Raw genomic sequence first — 22,731 nt, 5'->3', positions numbered from 1 at the left:
TTTTCACGTGTGCATTACGATAAAAAGTAATTCGAAGAGACGGGGGAAAAAATTAAAAAGAAAAAATGTCGGTGATCCGTCGTTGGTGCCGTGTGTTCGCGATCTTCACGAACCTCCTCTCTTTCTCTTATTTTCGCACATTGTCGCTCACTCGGTCGACAAAGATGGCGGCCCCTTCTCTCTCTTCAGTCGACTCAGCAAGAGACTCGGCGAGAGGGGCTGAACTATGTGACGCAACTGTCGTTGTCACGTGACCGCGCTGTAGCTCCGACTTGCTGGGCCAGTGTGTGATCTAACGTTTGTTACGACGGCCGACTGGAGAGAATACATATCGAGAAGAACGCAGCAGGAAGCAACGGAGGACGGGAAGGCTCATCCCAGCCACTTTTCTTGTCTCGTGCGACAGCGCAGACTCTCTCGGTCGCTGGGTCAGTGGGGGTGAGAAACTGGCTTGGCTTATATGTAAAACGACAGTCAGTCTTTTTCTCTCTCCTATCGGCCCCACGACAAAGCACAATTTCATAATGATAAACCGATTTTCTTCCTCTCAAATAATGGTGTACCCGTTTTTTTGGGACGGTAAAATTGAATCGTTAAGATCCAAAGTCTTTACCATCACTTTCTTTCGTTCTTTCACATAAGAAAGAACGCTAATAATAAAGATATGAATCTCGACAGAGAGAAATAAAGAATTCATTTCTTATGATATTTAAATATACAGTGACACTAGAGAGGCAACATTTTGAGATTCACAGACTTTATTTCCAAACGCATTTTCCGATATTGTTATTTTCTGCGACTCTCACGGATCTTAAAAATCCTGGATTCCATGATCCTGATGTATATAAAAAAACGAATATATGGTAACTATTGCCATAATAGGTTACCATTCATATCCTTTTACTCACAACCTTCAAACTCTTCAATCAATCTCTTATAAAACCGAGGCATATATGAGGATAAGAGCCAGGGTCGAACCCAAAAACGGTCGACTTCGAATAGATTGCTCTTATATGGAACAACACATTGCTTCAATGATGATCCTATATCTTCAAAAATGTAGGATAGGTTTTCATTTTAGATTAGTTCATTTTGGATTAGTAAATCTTTAATTCCACATAACATACTATATTTTTTCTTCAATTTTGCCGTACATATTGTTTACAACTTTAAATACTCAAAAAATTATAATGGCATATCCTCAAATTAATATTGAAAACTTTACTTCTGATAGTATTTGAATTCCTTTTAGCTCTACAATACACATACATTTTATTTTTTTATTTTGAAAATTTTTTTATTCTTCCATGTAATTTTAGATCCGTGGTTTTGCAGATTATTTAACGTTTATACGTAGCACGGACTTCAACAGTGAAAGCCGTGTTCCCCCAGCTGTGACAGACAAATTAAGAGGCTCTGGGATCATGGAAAACACTGAGCGAGTACCGGTCATACTTCAGTGGGTTTTTCTCTCGACTCATTTACTTCGATTTAACGTATATTGCAATTCTTACATTAGCAAACATTGAAATTTGCGCGTTCTGGAATTCTACGATCCACTCGATGTATTCCTAAATTTGCAAATTATTTTAAGAGAAAGATATTCCGGATATGTGTAAAATATTCCGAATTATTATCACTATTTTTTGTCCATGATTTTAGAAAGCGTTTTACGAGGCTTCTTTCGGAGTGCGAAATTATTATGCTTGGAGAAAAGTAATTTGTAATAATTCTGGAGAAACACGCGTACACATATGGATTTTATTATACATGATATAGAATGTTATAGATACATATACATATATATATATACCTACATATGTATGTAATTATTTATTTTTTAAATTATTTTTTATTACCAACGATAAATATCAAGTAGCTAAAATATCGATGAATTACGTAATTTTAAGTTCCGCCTACATACGGACTTGGTGTTGTGTCCAAATACGTTGTTGGACTCTGTAATCACGCAAGATCCCAGGCTTAGGCCGCCGTTCACCTTCTTGTCGCGTACTATATACTTTCTAAAGCTGCTTACTTTCGTAACTCGGCAAATACCGGCTGTCGCGGATTTTTTTTCTCAGCCGGTCGGGAAATTAACTAGACCGACATGACGTTTTCACATATTTTTCACGCACTTAATTCTTTTTCGTTATACGGCGATTGATTAAGAAATCGCAATCAATATGTACAAGTATATCCTTTTTATTAAATTTTTATCTTTTTTGTCTTTGACTTACACTCGCGTTTCTGAATTTACGGACACATGATTCTTAATTTACACCATAAATTAAATTTCCGTTTTTACTGCCGAAGAGAGCTCGTAATTCTTTATTTATAACCAAAATAATTTAAAAACTATTGACATGTATCTATTTAAATTCGTTATAAATATTATCTTGTATTTTATATATGTATTCCAGCAAAATTATACCTAATAAATAAAACTTTCGCATTATTAATATACTTACTAAATCATTGTTATTTGTATATAAAAAATTTAATTTTATCTATAAGATATCGATTTTTTTACTTCAGTCACATGTACTTATTTAAGCTATTGTTTTAATAGAATTCGTTAGTTGAAAATAATTGCATTCGTGCACGCACACTTATATTAATTGCATCATGTACAACTCATGTATATTTATTAATTTTTGTAGTCTTACTATTTTTACAAGGCATGTCAATACTTTTTTTTCCTACATTTATAAAATTCTAAGAGTTAGAGAGTCGATAATCTAATTTTTAATTATGGTATCGACAACTAACATTGCAAATGTATCCAATTTTTTTCAGCATGATATAATTGTTAATGAATAATTAGTGGCGTGATGTTAGAAATCGTTAATTAAGCGAATGAAAAATAAACTAGCAGCATGTGTGTTACAATAAAATTTTCTGTTTCTAAACGTACACTTATACACATGCAAACGGTACTCAAAATATTTTATAGAAATGGACCAAAAGCTAAAGTCTATCAATATTAATGTTACGGTATTAATAAGAAATTATCAAGCATTAAATAGAAAATATGGTTTTGTTATTCTGAATATTTCTTCTTGTTTAATATTCTTTAGAGTATATTTTTAGAAATATATATTTTGAGAGAAATATCATGTATAGCTATATACTTTACATTTGAATAAAGTAACGCTTTGCGTTAATCGTACTCTGGCTAGTATCTGAATGTGTTACGCAATGCAATGGTGTCCATTTGTACAAGGAATCAAGACATATTTGGGCACTCTATTCACAATACATATCTTAATAACGAAATTTTGAAGAATTATATGTAAACAAATTTATTATATTTATTGTCTCATTTTTATCATTATAATGTAATATAGACAACATAAATATTATTTAAAAGATGACAGAAAGGAAATAACTAATATTGGGGATGGCAACGGGTAAGCAAAAGGTTGAAAAAGGAAAAGATGATGAGACGAGTTTGCTTTGTTCATACGCGTATATACAAATTGTCAAAATTATGATTTCGCAATAACTGTATAGCATTATAACATTTCAATTATTATGTTTACTTATTAAAGAGAAGGAAATATAAAAGCCGAATAAAATCGCCTATAATAGCAAATTTAGTAAAAGGGCTGTTGCAAAAATAATACATCGTGTTGGTAATTATACAAATTTTTTTATTTTAATTTATCCAATACTAATAAATTGAAAGAAGAAATTATGCGGAATGTCACGAAATAAAACATAAGACTGTTTGAAAATGCTAAAACTTCAAATTTTTTTACGCAACGTTACATTGCAACCTTTCATATATAGACGATCGAAGTATTTCCGTTTTTATTTCAGATCGTATATCGTACTCAAATTCTATCCTCGCTATCTAATTTTACTCGCTGGCTCTGATATTGCATCGTTTTGCTTCATCGTGTCGTACTTCGTTTCAGAAAAGTACTTTAACTTCGTGAAAAATAAGCAAAAAAGTTTTCACAGCTACAGTTGACAATTTTATAATAGAGATTAAACATTCTGACGGAGTTATATTATCCAGTAATTCAGTTTTATAATATAATTTTTCTTTTTTCTGCCGTTTTAAAATTTTCTCCCATCAGTATTACTTGTGTTATACACAATAATACTGTACTATATGGAACTTTAGTATGCATTTTTTACATTAAATTTATTTTTAGTGTCATTTAAATAGCCGTAATCTCACAGAGATCAATAATTACACCCCAACATTTACATTATTAAATAATTCCAAATAAGAATTTGTTGAAGATATTATCGAATCCACGCCAATGGCGTGGATGACATCATTGCGAAACAGTTGGCTCGTGGGGCAGAGAGACAGCGGTAAAGACCGTGGATCATTGCAAGAGGAAGGAGGAGGCAGAGACGAAGCATATGATGTTAGAGAAGAACGGAGACGATAGACAGAGATGAAACGAATAGAAAGAGAAGGAGAGACACGAAAGATACAAGAGAGAGAGAGAGAGAGAGAACGACAGCAATCATGATGAAGCGAGACGAGCGAAATGGTACCGTGATATGAGCATGTAGTGAATCTGCCAATTGGAGGGGATAGAAGAAGGGGAGCAAAAGGGGGGTAGCTAGGCCTTGAAGAAACTAAGACGGATAAAGGCACGCATCGTTTATGAACGGAACTCTAGCGCTGAAGTCAGCACGGTTATTTCTCGAGCTGAAGTCAGCGTACCTACCTTTCTTTATAGAATGCATATAAAGTCTGAAAAGAATCTATTTTACTTATCTATACGTATACATGTGCATACTGAATCGCTCGGTTATCATGTAATGACGAATTTCATAATTCATACATATCACTTATTATTGTTCATGGGTCTGAATATTAATAAATACTGATTTTTTGCGAAGATATAAATAATAGAATATAACAGATGGAAAAGAGCGTAATAAGTTTGAATGATTAATAATATAAGTTATATTTAGATTACGATTTGCTGAGTGTATATTAATTTATTTGTCGTCAATACACATACATGCGTATATTGTAATGTGTGTGTGTGTGTGTGTGTATGCATGTAATGAAATAATCGTATCATCTCTCACGAGTAGGTAAAGTAGGTTAAATTGAATAGGAAAGTCCGACGAGTAAGTGTAAGCGCGTGGCAAAGACAACTCAGCGTTACACCCAGTTATACGCCGATTGCTACGCGCATGGCGAGGCGTCAAGTGAGCATTGAGAGGAGCATGCTTGTAGCGAATGATGCGTTAACACTGTCTCTTGTCCCTGAATCGCGTGGATGCACAGCCATTTGCAAATCTTTATTAATTAATTTCTTATTACTTTTGATTAAACTTTTCCATTTAATTCCAGTCTATCCGCAAAAAATGATTACTAGACATATTCTGTATACATATATGATATAAATATATATCGTGCAAGTGCATAGACCAGTAGGTTGCGTAATTGACGACGATATCAATTATTAAGCAGTCTACTCGAAGCATAGGCAACCTCGCGTTCGTCAATATCAATATTACTTTGCGACGATCGATCGCGCATTATACATATATAGTATACTTTTAGAAAAAAGTACTTTTTTTCAAACAGCGCTAGTGATTGTTTACGTCATATAAAGAACCGTGTGAAGTGTTGAAGACAACAATTGTATATCTTTCATCCCATGTAATTCAAGTATTTGTTTTTCAAAGAAAAAGAGATTCGAGCCTTCCGACAGTTTTAATAAAAATATTCAGGGATATGTACGAGAAGAGGAGGATGGTATCTTCTTTCTTATCCATTTCTACCGACCCTCTACGACGGTATTCGTCCTGTTCGCCTAAAAGCCCACCCCGACTTTCACCCTCACCCACCATTCTCAAACGACTCCATGACCGAAGATGGCCGCTGAGGTCATCGTTAAACCACGCCCTGCGAAACGAAGCTTTCTGCTAGAAGAACTGTCGGGGGAGGATCAAGACAACAACTCAAGGACAACAAGCGCCGCTCCTACGGGAAGCGTACTGACCGACACTCGCGTTCCTCTCTTCCCGGAAATTGTGAACGCACGAGCGGGCTGATTTGCGCGTCATGGCACATGATATAGGAAAATTACTAGTCATCGTACATAGAAACGATTAAGTGTTTCCTCATCCCGATTCTTCGTAAAATGTCGTAAAAGATATGAGAATACAGGTTGACTTAGGAAATTTACGTGCATCTCGAAATAAACGTTAATTCGAACGATAAAATAACAGAAATAATTATGTCATGAAAGCAATCACGAAATAGTATCGATACATAATTACAATGTAAAGGCATCTATAATGTGATATACAAATTAATTCGAACCCCTGCGCCCCAAATTATCTCTCTTATCAATGCAAAATATTTATACAATTTAAGTGTGAGTTTAAAAAATATTTCTCTTCAAAAAAGAAAGATATATCCTTTGAAATTATTTTTAATCGAGAAGAAGAGGAAAAATAAACTGATTATCATGAAATCATCAATTCCTTTAATTCTTTTCTATTATTTTCCTATCATTCCTTTCTCCTGTCCTTCTCTCTCCCCCCACCCCCCTCCTCTTCCACCGTTCTTGTTGATCCGGCATTTGCGGCAAACTAACTTACGTAAGAGAGATGTACTTAAGAACCTACCTACTGCTTATTCAAAGGACCAAGGTAAACCGGTAGACGCAGGTAACCAGGCAGACAGATTAGTAGGCAGGTAGATGAGTGGGTAGGTGGGCACACGTTGCGCGCATGCTCTCGACCAAACCTGCCATACAGATTCGAACAACGGAAATATCAATATGCTGCTCTTTCCTTGCCCCTCAAGTTCCGCAAATTACCTCCATCTTCTCTAAAAGCTGATTTCTTACGAGCGGCCTTCTTGCCGGTTTGGATTGAGCAGGAAGAGAACATTTAGAGTCCTGAAAGGATCATAGATATGGTTCTCACGCTCGGTGACATAACCAGCGCGGTACTGACGATTAATCTAATTGATTCTTGGCTTATTCGTGAAAACAACAATCTGTAAATGTAGACGAAGATGGTTAAAGAAGCTAGTTAAATGTTGCAATCGAAAGAATCTTCTTCCATACAGCTCATAATTTCAAGAGACGTTCTAAGAACGTCTTCCGAGAATTTCCCCGTATCCTAAGACGTCCCTTGGAAAAAGTGTATTGTGTGATAGAAGCTTGCACGTAAGAAGATTCAAATGAATCAGTCTGTAAAAATATTTACTAAAACTCTTTATCATTTCCCATGGTATAGAAAACGTTCAATGTTAGAATAGAAAACGAACGGGATGAAAGTCTGACAATTTGCAAACTGATAGAAACTCTACGGATAAATTTACGCGATTATCTGTACAGATGCATTGGCCCAGTTCGCAAAGGGGTTGATGAAAGGAGGAAGGTGAAGAAAGAGGAGAATTGGAGGTGTAAATCTGTGTCACTGCACACGCGCGTTGCACCATTACGTGCATTCTTCGTTGTTTTTGGCCCTCTTGCTAACGCGGACTAGTGGAATGTTCACTATTTTATCACTTTATATATAAAATTGCATTGAATTTCATCAATAAATCTTGAAGAGAGATAATTTTAGTTTTTACCTGTAATTCAAACTATTTTGTAATTTTATGATTTATATATATTACAAATTTTAATAGTTAAGTTAGTTTCATAGTTTATTAAATTATATTTGCAAATAAAGATTTTTTTTATATTCTATCTCTTTATATACGTGTAAGATTTACGATTATATATAATATACATATATGTACGTACAGTCAACGATTTAAGTATTAATCATAGTTAATGTAGATTTCTTATTACATATATGTATATTTTACAAGAATTCACATAAATATACTGAAATTGTTATCTTCTTTGTATATTATTTATACTATATTATAATCTCACAAAATTATTATTTTATTAATTTCTTTAAATATTTATTTGTAATAAATGTTACATACGTGTATTTTTTCAACTTTTTTTATCTTTTTATTAATTTCAACTGTTTACTTTTATTTTTACTAATTATAGCAGATTACAGACAATAAGTACAATTAAAATATGTGGGGCACCCGGTATGTAGAAAACACAAGCGTGCTACTTACTCTCTTGTAACTATATGTCGTAACCATCATACACGTAAGTTACGTGCATTCAGTCATATGATCAATAAAATACAGTAGAATATATTTCATCGCAAAATATAATAATTTATTGTAAAATAATAGTCTAAATACATTTTTCCATTATTCTTAAAAATGCTTAGCACCGTAGGTTACTATATGTGCGAGTTGTATATTGCAAGCAGCAATGGTAATTATGCACAAGCGACGAAACAAAATACCCCCCGCGTTAGATGGTCGTACCTTATCTATAATATAATACTATCTATGTAAAATACACATACAATACAATTTTTGTTATGTCGAAGAAATTACTATAAGTGATGTTGTAATTTCTATCACATTTCTGTCACGCATAATATTTTAATATTGTTAGTATAAAAACTTATCAAGATAAAAAGTTTATCATCATCTTTATTACAAAATTTTACTAGATATTTTACTATAAAATAAACCGTAAAGAAATTAAGGTAAAGGTGCATTTTAATGTGCTTCAGATATGTTATAGGGGAGGATATACCTTGAGTGATCACGAACCAAAGTTCAATATGGGTTTATATTATAATTTTTCACGTGTAGCAAGAACCACCCCACACTAAAAAATGAGTTGGGTTAGGTTAGTTTTTTTCGATAATGGAGTTCCCCGTAGGGGAGGCGAAACCTACTGCATAAATACACTTTATAATACAAAGCAAGAGGGTCACTTGTTTATCATATATACGTTATACATATATATAGAAAATAATAAAATTTTGACAATGACCTTTATATAAATATATCTCGAAAACTATAAGAAACCACCGATTAATTTATAAGAAAAAATTGATCGGTACCTTCACCTCTATAACATGTCAAGATCAAGATCATCGAAGAGGTGTTCTCTAATGTAAAGGTTTACCAATTTTTTAATTTATTATATATCTCCTAAATCAATGTTTTCCCCCATTTAATTTTTGTAGAGAATCACATCCTCCCCTACAACATATATAAAGGACATGAAAATTGATGAGATGTCACCTAAAATGCATATTTACCGAAATTAAATGTATGAAACTAAATAAGAAGCCGAAGAGACACGGATAACAAATTTTAGGGTTGTGACGCACAAAAAAATTTAAGCAGTAAGCAAATTGACCAATTACAGTAAAGACTGTAAAATCATAATGTAAGCAGTTTTCTTACTGCTCACGTTTTCACCTTCTTCAGTTCTTTTATGTACCATGATAATTATACATTATACTTATTTATTGATATATTTATTGCTTTTATGTTGCTTGAGTGTATATTTACAACTCTTACGCGTCAATAATCGTTTTGTGTAAAACGCAAAAAGAATAGCGGCAATTATTTTGTCGCCATAACTGACTGTGAATTGTATAGTTATTGATGTTACTTGCAGTACGGTTATGCAAGCACGGATATGATTTTCTAGTGCGCGAGTTCTCATCCGCTGTATATTCAATCGTATGATTAGAAATGCACATTTATTGAAGATCATATATCTCATTGAATAAAATTAAAACAATACAATGGCTTTCGGAACAAAGTCAAAAATGCAGTTAACACAGAAGCATAAAAGCCAATTCACAGGATGTGCGTGCAAATATGTATTGAATAATTTTTGTGTACATAAATAAATTTACGGTTAAAACAATAGACATTTACATTAGGTAATTAGGTCATTATCAGTATTATATATATAAATTTTCAAATTATTGTATAACGATACTTAGACATTATCATCAACATATAGATTAAAACAATCAAGTATCGTGATTCGTCGTTAACGCGCAGCTTTACAAAAATGTTTACCCTATTTAATTTGAATAACTTAACTTGTCACGAATTTCCTTTTCTTGTTAGTGAAGTGATAAAGTATATATTATCCGTTAAGATCTTTTTAATACAACGTATATACAAGAGTTGTTCCTTTCTTTCTTAGGACGACGTTCGATCAAACAAATCAGACATTTGATAATTTGGCGAACTCATCAAAAGTCACAATTTCTGCAAGACTATACTAAGACCGCCTAAATTTCATTTACTATATCCGCGTGATACAACTTAATTCAAGAGGCACGTCTTATCCAACTTTCTGGATGTACATACGATATTAGATAAAATATCCGACGTAACATTTTTCAACTCGGCAAATCTTATCTTTTCCTATAGCGGAATACACGCGAGTTAGACGCGCGCAAAAGCATGCATCGAGAAAGAGAGAAGATCTTTATAATAACCGACGAGTCACAAAAAGACGAGAGCATAATTAACCGGCCTTGTGGGCGCTCGAGAAAAAACTGCGAGCTAGATTTAGCTAACGTGTGGAGGAATTCCCCTGCCTCGGTTACGTGAACGTTAGGCTCGCCATTTTGCTTCGTCGTACTATACTCCCATTCGATACCGGCTCGTCTCGTGTTTCGACCTTCGGACGTTGTCGGAAAAAAGAGCCATTGTCAGACCGTTCTTCGTCGTCGAGGAGATCGAAGGAAACGCGAGAGTAGGAGTGGGGAAGAGCGCGAACAGGGAAAATATAATGTCGTAGGAATATAGAGAAGTATAATATAACGATGAAAAGAGTTGGGCTCGCCATCTTTCCGATTTTCTTTCCTATTATTTTTAATTTCGACCCACCTTTCCCTAGATTTTTCCCCGAATGTCGGCGAAGATCTAAAGATCTCTGAAAAATAAAGATTGTCGCATACTTTTATTGCGCATTATCGCGCGCTCTTGCTGATAAAAAATCGAAATTTATCGTCATAATATTCATTCTTCTTACATCCATTTTATATTCTTGCTTGTTCCGTCGCATCTCTTTTATATATAAGCTTTCTTTTCATTATAAGCAACATTACTAAATGATCCGGTGATACATAAACCACGTTTATAGTGTTCGATAAGACAACGATTGGTCTTTATTTTGCTGAACGAGCGCGAGCGGTGACACGCGAACATCGCGTGCATTTTTGCGATCGCAGGTGCACGTGTATTTACGAGTCTCCTTGAGAGTCCACGCTATGCGGAAGTGCATCGGAAGTGTAACGAAGGTGTTCACGATACACGAAATCTTTTGGCGGCAGTGGGCGGTCTCTGCTCGCACATCGCCTACCGACTCGACGCAATCTCGAATCTATTTACTATCGCAATCTCAGTTATCTAATATCTGCTAATAGCTGGTCTAGCGCATTATAAATCCTGTCGGTTATTCGCATAATACCGCACAATGATTTATATGCACTACGCTCCGCACTTGATAATTATCAAATTGTCAGATGGAGAGACGCGTGCGCGAGCGCGCGCGCGCGCGCTCACATCGGAAATATCGAGATTTCAAATCGGGTCGGAACTGCGAGCCTTTACCTACATTCTCTCCACAAGACCGCTACACAACCTTAGTCGCGAACCAGGCCCTACACGTCACAAAGCATACGCGCGGGCTGCTTGTGTGTGTGTGAATATACATATATGTACTTGGTAGATATGTGTACGCCTCTCGGCCGCGACGCGGCGCGTTGCGCGCGGCAACGTCGCGTTCACGCTCGCGCTCGTGTCGGCGCGCGGGCGCGCAGGCTGTTGCGTAACGCTGCGGAGTCATGCGATAGGGATAGATCCGCCGCTGTGGCGATGCGACGCGACAGGTTACACGGCAGATAGACGAAGACGAAACCGACGGTGGACGCGCATTGGGACGAGGTGGCGGACAAGGGGCACGACAGCTCAGCCTTGAAATGCTTCGTCACGAACGTCGTACACGAACGTTGGACTTGCTGCGGATTACCACGGACTCTTTCCGCGGTTCTTTCTGCGCTTTTCCCTCATCTGACAAACATTTCCATGCGAGTGTACGAAGGACAGAGAGAGAGAGAGAGAGAGAGAGAAGAATTTTATCCGAATCGATTTCAAAATGTCTCTCTCTCTCTCTCTCTCTCTCTCTCTAAAAATATAATATATTTTAAAACATTATAAAATGTATTTAACTCTTCAAGCTTTTTTCAAGTATATGTGGATGAGATACATCACACACATACAGCCAGTAAAACCGAATATCGATTACATGTATTCGAAAATGTAGATATATATATATATATACAATAAAGTAGGTTACTAGGCAAAACCTAGTTTTCATTCTGAAATACTTCCAGCTACAAACGCTTTGCAACGCGAGAGAAACTTTTCAGTTGAAATATTCATTAATCTTTTACAGCATACAACTCTTTGTGATATTCAATTTAATTTATTTATCGTATTTTTCCACAGATTTTGTATAAAATATTAACAGGGTTGAAGTACTTTTGTTTATTTCAATTTGTATTTCATCGAGTCAGCTATTACATCAAATTATCTTACAGATTTATTAACGTTATATCACCTTTTTTAACATTGCTTGTTCACATTTTATTTGAAAAATGTTGTATATATTATTGTGGAAAATATCATTTTTAAGAAATAGTATTCTTTTTTAAATCTTATTTTGTTTTAGAAAAATAATATGTATTTTTTTGACAAATACTAACAATTTTTTAAATAATATGTAAAAGACCATCTAAAATATATACTTACACATAATTCTTAAGTATCACGTATATATAATTATTAATACACGATATACGATATTCGGGCACACGTGCAAAATTTCTATATAACATTAAAAAAGCGGCTGGCAAAATCCACGTGGATTTTATGTGCCATCCTAATATCGGATGACTAGACAACCAGGAAACGGAAACGGCTGAGGCGAATTATTAAGAAAGCAGAGCGGAAGAAGCCGACCCTATCAGCGGACGGATTGAGAGCAAGAGAAGGATTACGAAGTAAGATAGCAAAGGGGAAGAAGAAAAAAGGAGGGTACTCAGCTTCGACCTCTTGGTAGGCCTCGATCGATGCCGTTGCTATGGCAACCAGACCGGCACCGCGGTGCTCCACTACTGATTATTTATGTCAAAGATGCCCCCTTCTCCCCCACCCACTAGCAACCCTCCAAGGCACGAAACGCATACGCGAGCGGACTAACCCCCGGGCAGAGGGGCGAAACGCTCGCTATTCGACAGCTAGCCTACTAGCCTATCCATGTGACACTGAAGACTAAGAAGTTCTAAGGAATGAATAATTTAACTTGTCGTTAAAATAGATAGAGTTGTATAGAGAGAGAGAGAGAGGGGGGGGGGGACAAAGCGGATATAAAATCTATCAAGAATAGATTCTACTTAATAACGTAGTTTGAGTTCGAAAATTCGGTTCATTTTTTATTAACATATATTTTAGGTAGTGATATCGAGTTATTACAGATTATTTTATTTTGTATATTCCTAAACATATATGTAGACATTTTAATTCATATCTTGAGGAAATACAGCTGCCGTGTAATTATAAATAAATTTAGTCTGAGCATGATGTTAAATTCTTGAAATCATTGTGCCTATCATTACGAAAGAACAAAAAGGGAGAGGAGTCTGCAGAGGGGAACCAATGGGATACATAGGTTAGAAAGAGAAGAGGGTAAATAGGCTGCCCGGGTATATGTATATATACATATATACGGTACGTATAAACGCGTTCAAGTCTATTTACGATCTGGGACGTGTCCCTGACATTCATACCTAAATAATCAATTGCAATTTAATGACATATCAAATAAAAAAATATAACTCTGTGAGAATAAAAACAAAACGATTGTGTAAGGAAAATACAGCAGCGAAATATGTATCATCATGAATAAAATATATATGTACCATTTACGTTCGAGTATTAATGAAGGTGTCTGACTATTATTAGCCACATTAATAAAAGCAACAGTAACGGCGCAAATGAACTGGTAAGAGCAAGAGAATTATATAAAATGACATGCACAGGGAGGAAGGAATAAAGCAATAGCGACTACTCCCTGTGGGAAGGGTACTTGCGACCCAGTTTCACCCTCGCAAGGTGGCAGCAATCGATACTGCGCCTAAGGGTCGTATGAAACGCGATCGCAGTGCCGCTACTGCGCCAAAAACAAGAATAGGGATTTACGCGTTTATATAGAATGACCTGGAATGGTATAATTCATTTTTGGAATTCATTATCAGCGTTTAAGTCATTTTAATACGACATTTCAGATCTCAACTGTCTTTCGCATCTACACGCGCAGCCATATTGAATCGCATGATGACAGAAACGAAAAATCATATGAATCATTCTTTTTCTCTTGTATTAATTACTTATACATCGAAATGAATTAACTTTCTCGCATATCGCCACGTAGGTTGAATAGCACAAAACGAATAAACATACCAAATATTTCTTTCTCGATGTGTGGATGAATAAACAGTTAATTAATAAATCTTAATCGACTATTCGTAAAATCCATTTTTATCCAACCTCATAAGTCATATGTGAATCGAATTATTCGTATGTATATGAATGCTAAATATAAGCGAGTTTTCTCGGCCTGTCTATTCCTTTAATCTGTTTAATTAAATATTTCAATTTGATTACAAATCGAAACAAAACATTTTGAAAAACTTATATAGACGTTTTTTTTTCACAGAAATATCTTTTCCATGAAAATATTTTCGAACGTCATAATACGTTCTTTGAGCATATCATATACCAGTGTATACCGGCTCGCAATGAGGCGCGAAACGATTCGTCGAACTTCATGTGAATGCGCGATAAGCACACGTCATGAAAGCTAAATGCCCGCATTACAATGCTTTTATCTGCCACGTAACCGACGTTTTAACAAATAGCGACTATCAAGAGTGATACTGATAGCCTCAACGGGGTACATGGTGGGCGGATATGCTATTGAATATGATAGAGAAATGCGATCTGAAACCGTACGGTTAATATATGCGCGTCACCTATCCAAAATTGATGGTATTAGAAACCAATTCCGACATGGTTTCCTCTCTGCAAAAAAAAAACTTGCATCAAATTAAAAGCGTTCACTAAATCATGGATTTCCTAAATTCAACACAACCTCTCTCTCTCTCCACCAGAAAATTAACAATTTTATTAAATAAAGATATTTATAGCCATTAAAACGAGTACTAAATAACCACTGAAACAAGTTCGCTAAAAAATGAATGCATTGTACCCCAAATAGCCAATATTATAAAATAGACTTTGCAAAGTGTCTTTCCTAAATTTGGTCAATAGAATATGTAGAAATATCACAAATGTTCTGAAAAGTAATACAATAATAAATCGCCTGCAGAAATCAAGCATATATATTAAAGTAGCTACGAAATGGCAGATTCTGCCTAGTTCTGTTGATAATCTGCTGTCACCTTGTGTCATCATACTCTGCTAGAAGAACACGAGCTGCCAATCTGTCGGAATATTTTCAAATCTGCTGACAAACTGCTAGAATACTGCTAACAATTTGCTTACTGCATGTATAAACGCCAATGAATAATAAAGTATGCATAATCCTTGATAATGTTACTCTCGGTGATTCATCTGCTACTCGAATAGTGATAAACTTCACAAGTTGTGTAATTTTTGTCTCATAACCCATATTTATTTAATTAATTAAATACAACGATGGGAGGATTATTATTTAAATTCAGAGCATATTGAAAATATAATACAGTTATACTTGAGCGATTGTTACATTAAGAACGCAATTATTCCTTAGTACACTCGTTGCTCTTCGAGGTACGTTCCTGTCAACTATCATAAGATTATCGCACTACTGATGTATCGACACAAATGTCCCAAATCACAGAATATACAATGTGAACGCACAAACTGTGAAAGATTGTTTATCATTTTTACTCTCTACACATAGAACAATTCGCTACAGTCCAATATTTTTTTATCTTTCTACACATTTCGTCAATACCACACATCGCCCAATATCAGCTATTGGACTAACGTAAATAATTAACACAATTACCCTTATTAATATTTACATGAACATTATCATTAATCGTTTGATATAATACAGTTGTGTTACGCTGTCCGTAGCCGATAATACCTCATTTTCAGATGTTTGAAGAATCCGAATACTGTAGATGGTAAAACGAATGTTCAACGAATGAATACCGAAATGATTTGAACAATTGTATCGTGTATACTTTTATTCTTATAAAAATTGATTGTATTGACATTAGAGACATACCAAAAAAATTTAAAAGCTTTTTTTAATATTTTATGAAAATAGAAGTTATACGTGATCAATTACTAACAAAGTTATTTCGATATTCAGTCTTCACATTCAAAATTCCTAGATTTGTAGTTTTTTTAGATTCATTTTTGACATTCTCTCTCTCTCTCTCTCTCTTTACCTCCTCCAAATTCTTCCGATTTTTTTATTTCTACAATTTTCACCAACTTATAAATTGTAGCTTTGAGATCTCGATAGAAAAGACATTTGAATTTGGAGACTTCTGATTACTTGTTTAAATTACATATATATTGAATCCTTAACATCTCCAATTCTTCGTTTATTGAAATTTAATAAGATTTTGCAAATCTTTGGCATTTTTTAATCTTTTCTTTTGGCTTTTAATTTTTTAAGATTTCTCAACATTTCAAACAAACCCTACAACCTTCATACTTTTGCGATAGTGGAACATGGTGAAGTTTAAGAAACTCTATTAAGCCTAATCTCTGTTAAATATTCTTGCGTTCTTCAACAAATCACATCTCTGCATTAAAGGGTCACCTACAGAAAGCGAGGATGGATATCTCGATAGCATATTCATCAAATTTATGTGAGCTGCAATAACATAAGCAAAGTGTACAACAGTGGATTTTTGGTTTATTTCTTTTAAAGCTCTTGAGGTCTAATTTTCGAAATTGCCAATTTTGTAATTCTCTAAAATTTTTTTGGAGCCATCAAAATATCAAATATCAAATATCACAATTTTTTAATGGTTTTTGATAATTGAATAAATCCACTGCTAATATTTTTAGATATTAATTTGCAGAATAGCATAGATAAAAAAAATCAGATATTGGAAACAGTTTCTACAGACAAAAATCAGTACTTTCTATTGTTACTGTTTTTAACAATTTTTTTTAATTTTGTACATATATGAATCCAAATCGTTTTTCTATAATTTTGTCAATTTTTTACAAAACATAATTCAACTGATTTTTATCGAACGCGCAAATATTATTAAGAAAATCGTTTTTAAAAAAGGACAGAGCGCGAGAATTGTAAGAAATCTTGTGTAAATGTATACATTACTATCTACTGTCTAGTTTAAATTCCGTGAATTTATCGTACAAAACAGTCTCAGCAGAGATATGAAATTTATATGTGATCGCAATGGAAATATAAATACATTGACCATAATTGCAAATGCTAAAATTTCCGTGAAAGAGAAATCGTTAATCGCAAAATTAAAGCTCAAATAATCGTCAAATATCTAAGAAGATATGCTCGGTAACTTTTGACTGTCGTTCTTATCAACGGCTGAAACATGATCAGGATTTTCTCCACGCGCATAACGCTCCCACATCCTTGTATACAACATCTCCATGCCCATGGCGTACAGCTTACAGTTAAACAGTGGGCTTTCTGATCGAGCCTTCCAAACTTTAGCCCTTGTTGCTTTCAAGCTAACACAAAAAAATAACAAGTTTATTAGATTAATTCTATGTATGTTAAAAATTCTATTTTAAAAAATTACAATTTCTAAAGAGCAATGTGACAAATGTCAAAATACTTACTATTCTCTATCGGTACCCAGTCTAATGGCGATATCTTGATATTCCTGTCGTGTTCGTGCTACCAGTTCGGGACAGCCAAGAGTGTTTAATTGACTAGCTGCGACACGAGAGGCAAGAGTTTCCCCCGGAAGCGTAACTACCGGCGTTCCAGTCCACAAAACATCCATACTTGTTGTGTGTCCATTGCAAAGTGGTGTGTCTAGACATACGTCGGCCAATTGGCCTCGTCTCACATGTTCTTCTTTAGCAGCAACATTGCTGAATAGAATTCTGCCGGGCGCCAGACCTAATTGTTGCGCTGTTGCTTGAAGATTAGGTTCGCCGACCGCCGGAAAACGTAGTAACCACAGCACGGAATTTGGCACGTGTTTCAATATCTAAAATCAAGCGGTTTATAGACAACTTGATGTGAAATTTACGTCACACGAAATTGCTTTGTTGTTACTTACATGTGCCCACATGTGAAGAGTAAGTGGGTCGATCTTATATAACTGATTAAAGTTGCAATAAACAACGGCATCCTCCGGTAAACCGTACTGTTGTCTAGTTGTAATCACAATATTCTGAGGCACCTCCTCGCCCGTGGCGGTTTTGTTGTTTACTTGTGTAGTGGCCATACCATTTTGCACAACGACGCCATTCACAGACATTTGACACTGACCAGAAGCAATCATCGTTTCAATCGGGGTAGTAGTCGGCAATTCGGCAACTTTGAGTGAGATTTCAACGGGTTGTTTTTTGTCCGGCACAACTACCTCACGAATCTCTTTTATTAGAGTATTCTCAATCATGGGAGAGAGATCCGTGGCATTGATTACCGCAACGTTGTCAGCTACTTTGCCCTTGTGATTTAACTTGTCAGTTAAGATCAAACGTTCCTTTAGATGAGGAAACATTTGCCTAAAAATAAATAAGTGTAATTTTGTTAAATGACTAAACTATACAACTTTTTCTGTAAAATGAAATTTTACAAGAATGTAGCTATTTGATCTTTATATTTCATTTTCATCTCTTTAAAAAATTTGCGAATAAACGAAAAATAAATTTACATACTTATGATCGCCGATGAAGTAAGTATGTGGCATATAAGCGAGTTTCTCGCTGTATTGAGTGGCGAGCTCCAACGGCGAAGTGACCTCGTCCGTAATGAGATAGTCCATGAAACTTGCGCCGGAAGTACCAGGATAACCCAGCCACATGACCTGGATCGGTGCTGGTCGCAAAGCGAAGATCTCGTTTCTGGCGCCTTTCGTGTAGCCGTTCATGTTCACTAGAATATGGACGCCATCGGCATTGATGCGATCGGCAGCTTTACCGTTGCATGGAATTTGAGAGAGATCAACAAAATGCTCGGTCTCTCGTGCTATCTTCGCACGAAAGGTTGTGCCATCATCTGCACTAAGCGCATAGCAGAAGATCTCGACTTTCTCACGTTCGTGTAAGCCAGGTATTGATTGCATCAAATGACTGGTCGGATGATTACCAAAATCCGAGGAAACATATCCAATCTTCAATCGTGTACCAATCGCACGTGGATATTTATACGGTTGTTTGTGAAGAACATGGATCTGCAACGTACAAATTTATTCGTACATAATAATTACTGATAGTACAAATATTTATAGAATGGTGAACGGAATAGAATAATCATTTTCAGTAAAGTATATTAATTGCTACACAAGAAAGATTCACCGAATAAATAAGCGGACTTACTTTCTCTATGCAAAGGTTAGCATGTCGAGCAGCAATAGCTTTCCGGAACTCGTGAGATAAAGGATAAAGCATGGAATGATGCGGATGCACGCTAGGTAGTCTATTTTTATCTAGCTGTTCAGCAACAATAGACACCAATTTCTTCATCCTGGCTTCGTAATCAGTCCAATCGCACACTATTTGCAAACAGTGCGCTAAATTGCAATAGGCATCTGGAAAATCTGGCTTTAACTTCAACGCTGTTCTGTATGATTGAATTGCTTCGGGAATGTTGCCGGAATCTTTGTGGATCGATGCCAAATTGGAATGAGCGTCAGCAAAGGCCGGATTGATTTGGATAGCACGAGTGTAACATTGTAGAGCGCCTTGTATATCTTGCATCTCTTTCAGCGTGTTTCCCATATTCGAATAAGCATCGGCAAAAGTCGGCTGTATGCGAATTGCCTCCTTATAATGCATCAATGCCTCATTCAGTTTGCCTTGCTGCTGCAAGACAGAGGCGAGATTGCTGTGGGCGGCCGCAAACTCAGGAAATACTTCCAGGGCTTTAAGATATAAGCGAGTTGCCTCCTCAATGTAGCCTTGTTCGCGTTTTATGTTGGCCTAAAGAAATCATTTCATTATGAACTTCTAATTATTCTTCGGACATTTATATTGCATACAAAATGGCATAATTTCGTACCAAGTTATTAAGAGAATCCGCGTGTGTGGGACAAAGTCGGAGGGCGGTATTGTAACATTCTTCCGCTTCAACCACTTGTCCCTTTTCTTTGAGAGCGTTCGCCAGATTGCAGTACGCATCAGGGAAATTAGGTTGTAATTCAATAGCACGACGATATGTATCGATGGCGAGGTCGATGAGTCTATAATGACACAATTTTCGATTGCTTATTTTTCTCGGAATGCATCGATATTTTGTTTTGTCAGAATTATGTTAAATCTACCGTAAATTGCCCTTATAAATACAAATGTAAAATATTAACTCACCCTTGTTCGTAATAAACGCACGCCAAGTTTCCATGTACGACTGCATTGTTAGGACTTAGGTTCAAAGCGCGGAGATACGCAGCTACAGCTCTGTAACAATTGATAATAATTTAAGAACAATCATTGATTTTAAATGATAAAAAGGTGATAAAGGCTTCGCTTATAAAAGATCTTAATAATACAAAGTAAACATTATTTCTCTCTATACAACTAAAAAGAAAAATTAATTATTTCTATCGATTCGATCGTAATTGTAGAAAGTAGTTGTTAATATAGCTCCCAGCGCTATAAACGAGTCTGCTGAACCTTTTAACGTAGCGCCTAATCCAGGAGACGCATCCAGACGTAGAGGGTCGCGCGAGAGTATCTTCTATTTGAACACGAAGCGCGGGCGCGATAGTGGTCGAAGGCGAGATCACCGTATAGACGACCACGCACTGGCAGTCCATTCCTTCCCCATCCCGGCTGTCTTGGATCCACGGATCCCAGAGACCACGGATCCGAAGGAAGGATCTTTGACGACGCGGCACGTTAGGTGACTAAATCCTTAGAGATAGGGACGCAAAAAATCCTGTATCTAAGAAATTTCGGGAAAAGGAATTTTTCAAAGCATGACTTCATGCAAGGTGCGCAGAAGTAAGGAATTTTGTAAAGCGTCAAGTTCGCTTGGAGCATATTCTCATAAAGTACAAAATGTTGTGGATCCACAGAAACAGATAATCCTTCTGATAATAACCATGATTAGATTCACTTGGATACAATTTCTTTGAATATTTCCTACAACTCATTTAAACAGTAGAAATTGTATAAAACATGGCTTTCCTGATATACGAATTAAAAACACAGATTTTTGCGTACACAGATTTGGATATTTTTTATGCGAGCGCGAATGTTTTTACGAGTCCACCAATATTTTCGATGCGCACGTTAAAACAAAGAATATCGATACAGATGCTTGGTAGATACGCAGACTTTGAATTCACTGATATTCAAGCGTCGAAATTAAAATGAAAGTCACACAAACACGAACTGCGCAGATCCTTAAATCCACGTGGATCTAGGATTCACTTATCCTAGTATCTATTAGTGTCTAGGCGGTAGGAATTTTAAAGCAGGAATTACACAAGTACGGATCCTTCGGCGTGTGGATCCTGGGAGGTGGATCAACGCCGGGAGATGCTAGCAGCCAGAGGAAAGCCGTTTAACTCGCGAGCGCACGAAAGCTGAACGGGCACGCGTATCCTCCCACAACGGGAGGAGGCAAAGGGCTCCAATGGGGGCGGAGCGGCTTTTGGAATCGATAGTTGTCTTCAATTCCTCCCACTTTATGCGTGAGAAAACCTCGTAGCCAGATAACCGCATTCAATGAATCCATTATTATACGTCAATTACATTTTATAGATGTTTTTATTTTTATTTGTTTTTATATGTTATATTATTATAGATCAATAAGAAAAATGTTGAAACATAAGCACAAAAATCGATTTTACTACTATAATTGCTTTAATCTCAGTCACGCGCGCGTGTGTGTAATAAAATATTTTGATATATTAATTAAGTATTAAAATATTTAAAGGTATAAGTGTTTAATGTAAACGCATAATGTAGGCTGCGTATATAGACGAAAAAATAAAAATATTAAAAAAGATGTTAAAATGTTTCTCTATTATTTCTTTGATCACGTATCTTGGTAAAAAAAAAATAGGACAAAAGATACTACTTAGATATAATTAAAGAAAAAAAATGAAAAAATGAATGTATTGCAAAGAAAAGATTTTTTCACCACTTACTTACATGTAAAAATGTGGAAATTAAGAATAGAAATGTGATAATATGCAAAAATGTATAGATCTGTAGTAAAGTTTTTGTAAAATCAACAGTATTTTATTATACTAAGAGCCTCTCTTGATAAAATAGCAAAACTCCTCTTTAAATTATTGCAAACACGAATGTTAATCACGCGAAATGTTCTAATGTAAAAATTGTGTTTGAAGAAAAATGGTGCATTGTTCGAATTTCTCGTTCAAATACACAGAGGACGATGAACTTGAAAAGGATGTTACATAAATATCGATCCTTAATACTGATGCGACAGCTCATGCGCCATATCCACCTACGTCCTGTTTCCAAATGCATTAAACGCAAATGTTAATCCCTGATGCTTAAGTGTGCACTACTTAAGTATGCACAATTCAATATTTTCTCTATTTTAGGAAACGTCAACAACAAACTAATAAAATATTATATATAAATATATA

At 35.5% G+C, this 22,731-nt stretch overlaps 1 protein-coding gene across 1 annotated transcript in view; it reads right to left on the bottom strand.

The window, feature by feature from the left end:
• Positions 1–17,345: 17,345 nt before the first annotated feature.
• sxc (O-linked N-acetylglucosamine (GlcNAc) transferase sxc) overlaps positions 17,346–22,731 on the bottom strand; it is a 16,096-nt gene continuing 10,710 nt past the window's right edge. Inside the window, exons 6-12 of the mRNA XM_018545167.1 lie at positions 20,474–20,563; positions 20,169–20,349; positions 19,487–20,089; positions 18,827–19,341; positions 18,223–18,673; positions 17,774–18,150; positions 17,346–17,662 (exon numbers count right to left, since the gene is read on the bottom strand). Of these exons, the coding sequence (XP_018400669.1) occupies positions 17,470–17,662; positions 17,774–18,150; positions 18,223–18,673; positions 18,827–19,341; positions 19,487–20,089; positions 20,169–20,349; positions 20,474–20,563 (2,410 nt within the window). The 3' untranslated portion in view covers positions 17,346–17,469. The remainder of the gene's footprint in view (positions 17,663–17,773; positions 18,151–18,222; positions 18,674–18,826; positions 19,342–19,486; positions 20,090–20,168; positions 20,350–20,473; positions 20,564–22,731) is intronic.

This window comes from Cyphomyrmex costatus, unplaced genomic scaffold (genome assembly GCF_001594065.2).
Source record: "Cyphomyrmex costatus isolate MS0001 unplaced genomic scaffold, Ccosl1.0 scaffold474, whole genome shotgun sequence".
Taxonomy (NCBI): Eukaryota; Metazoa; Arthropoda; class Insecta; order Hymenoptera; family Formicidae; genus Cyphomyrmex; species Cyphomyrmex costatus.
The sequence above is the reverse complement of the archived record's forward strand: the minus strand, read 5'-3'. Positions and strand labels throughout refer to the sequence as shown.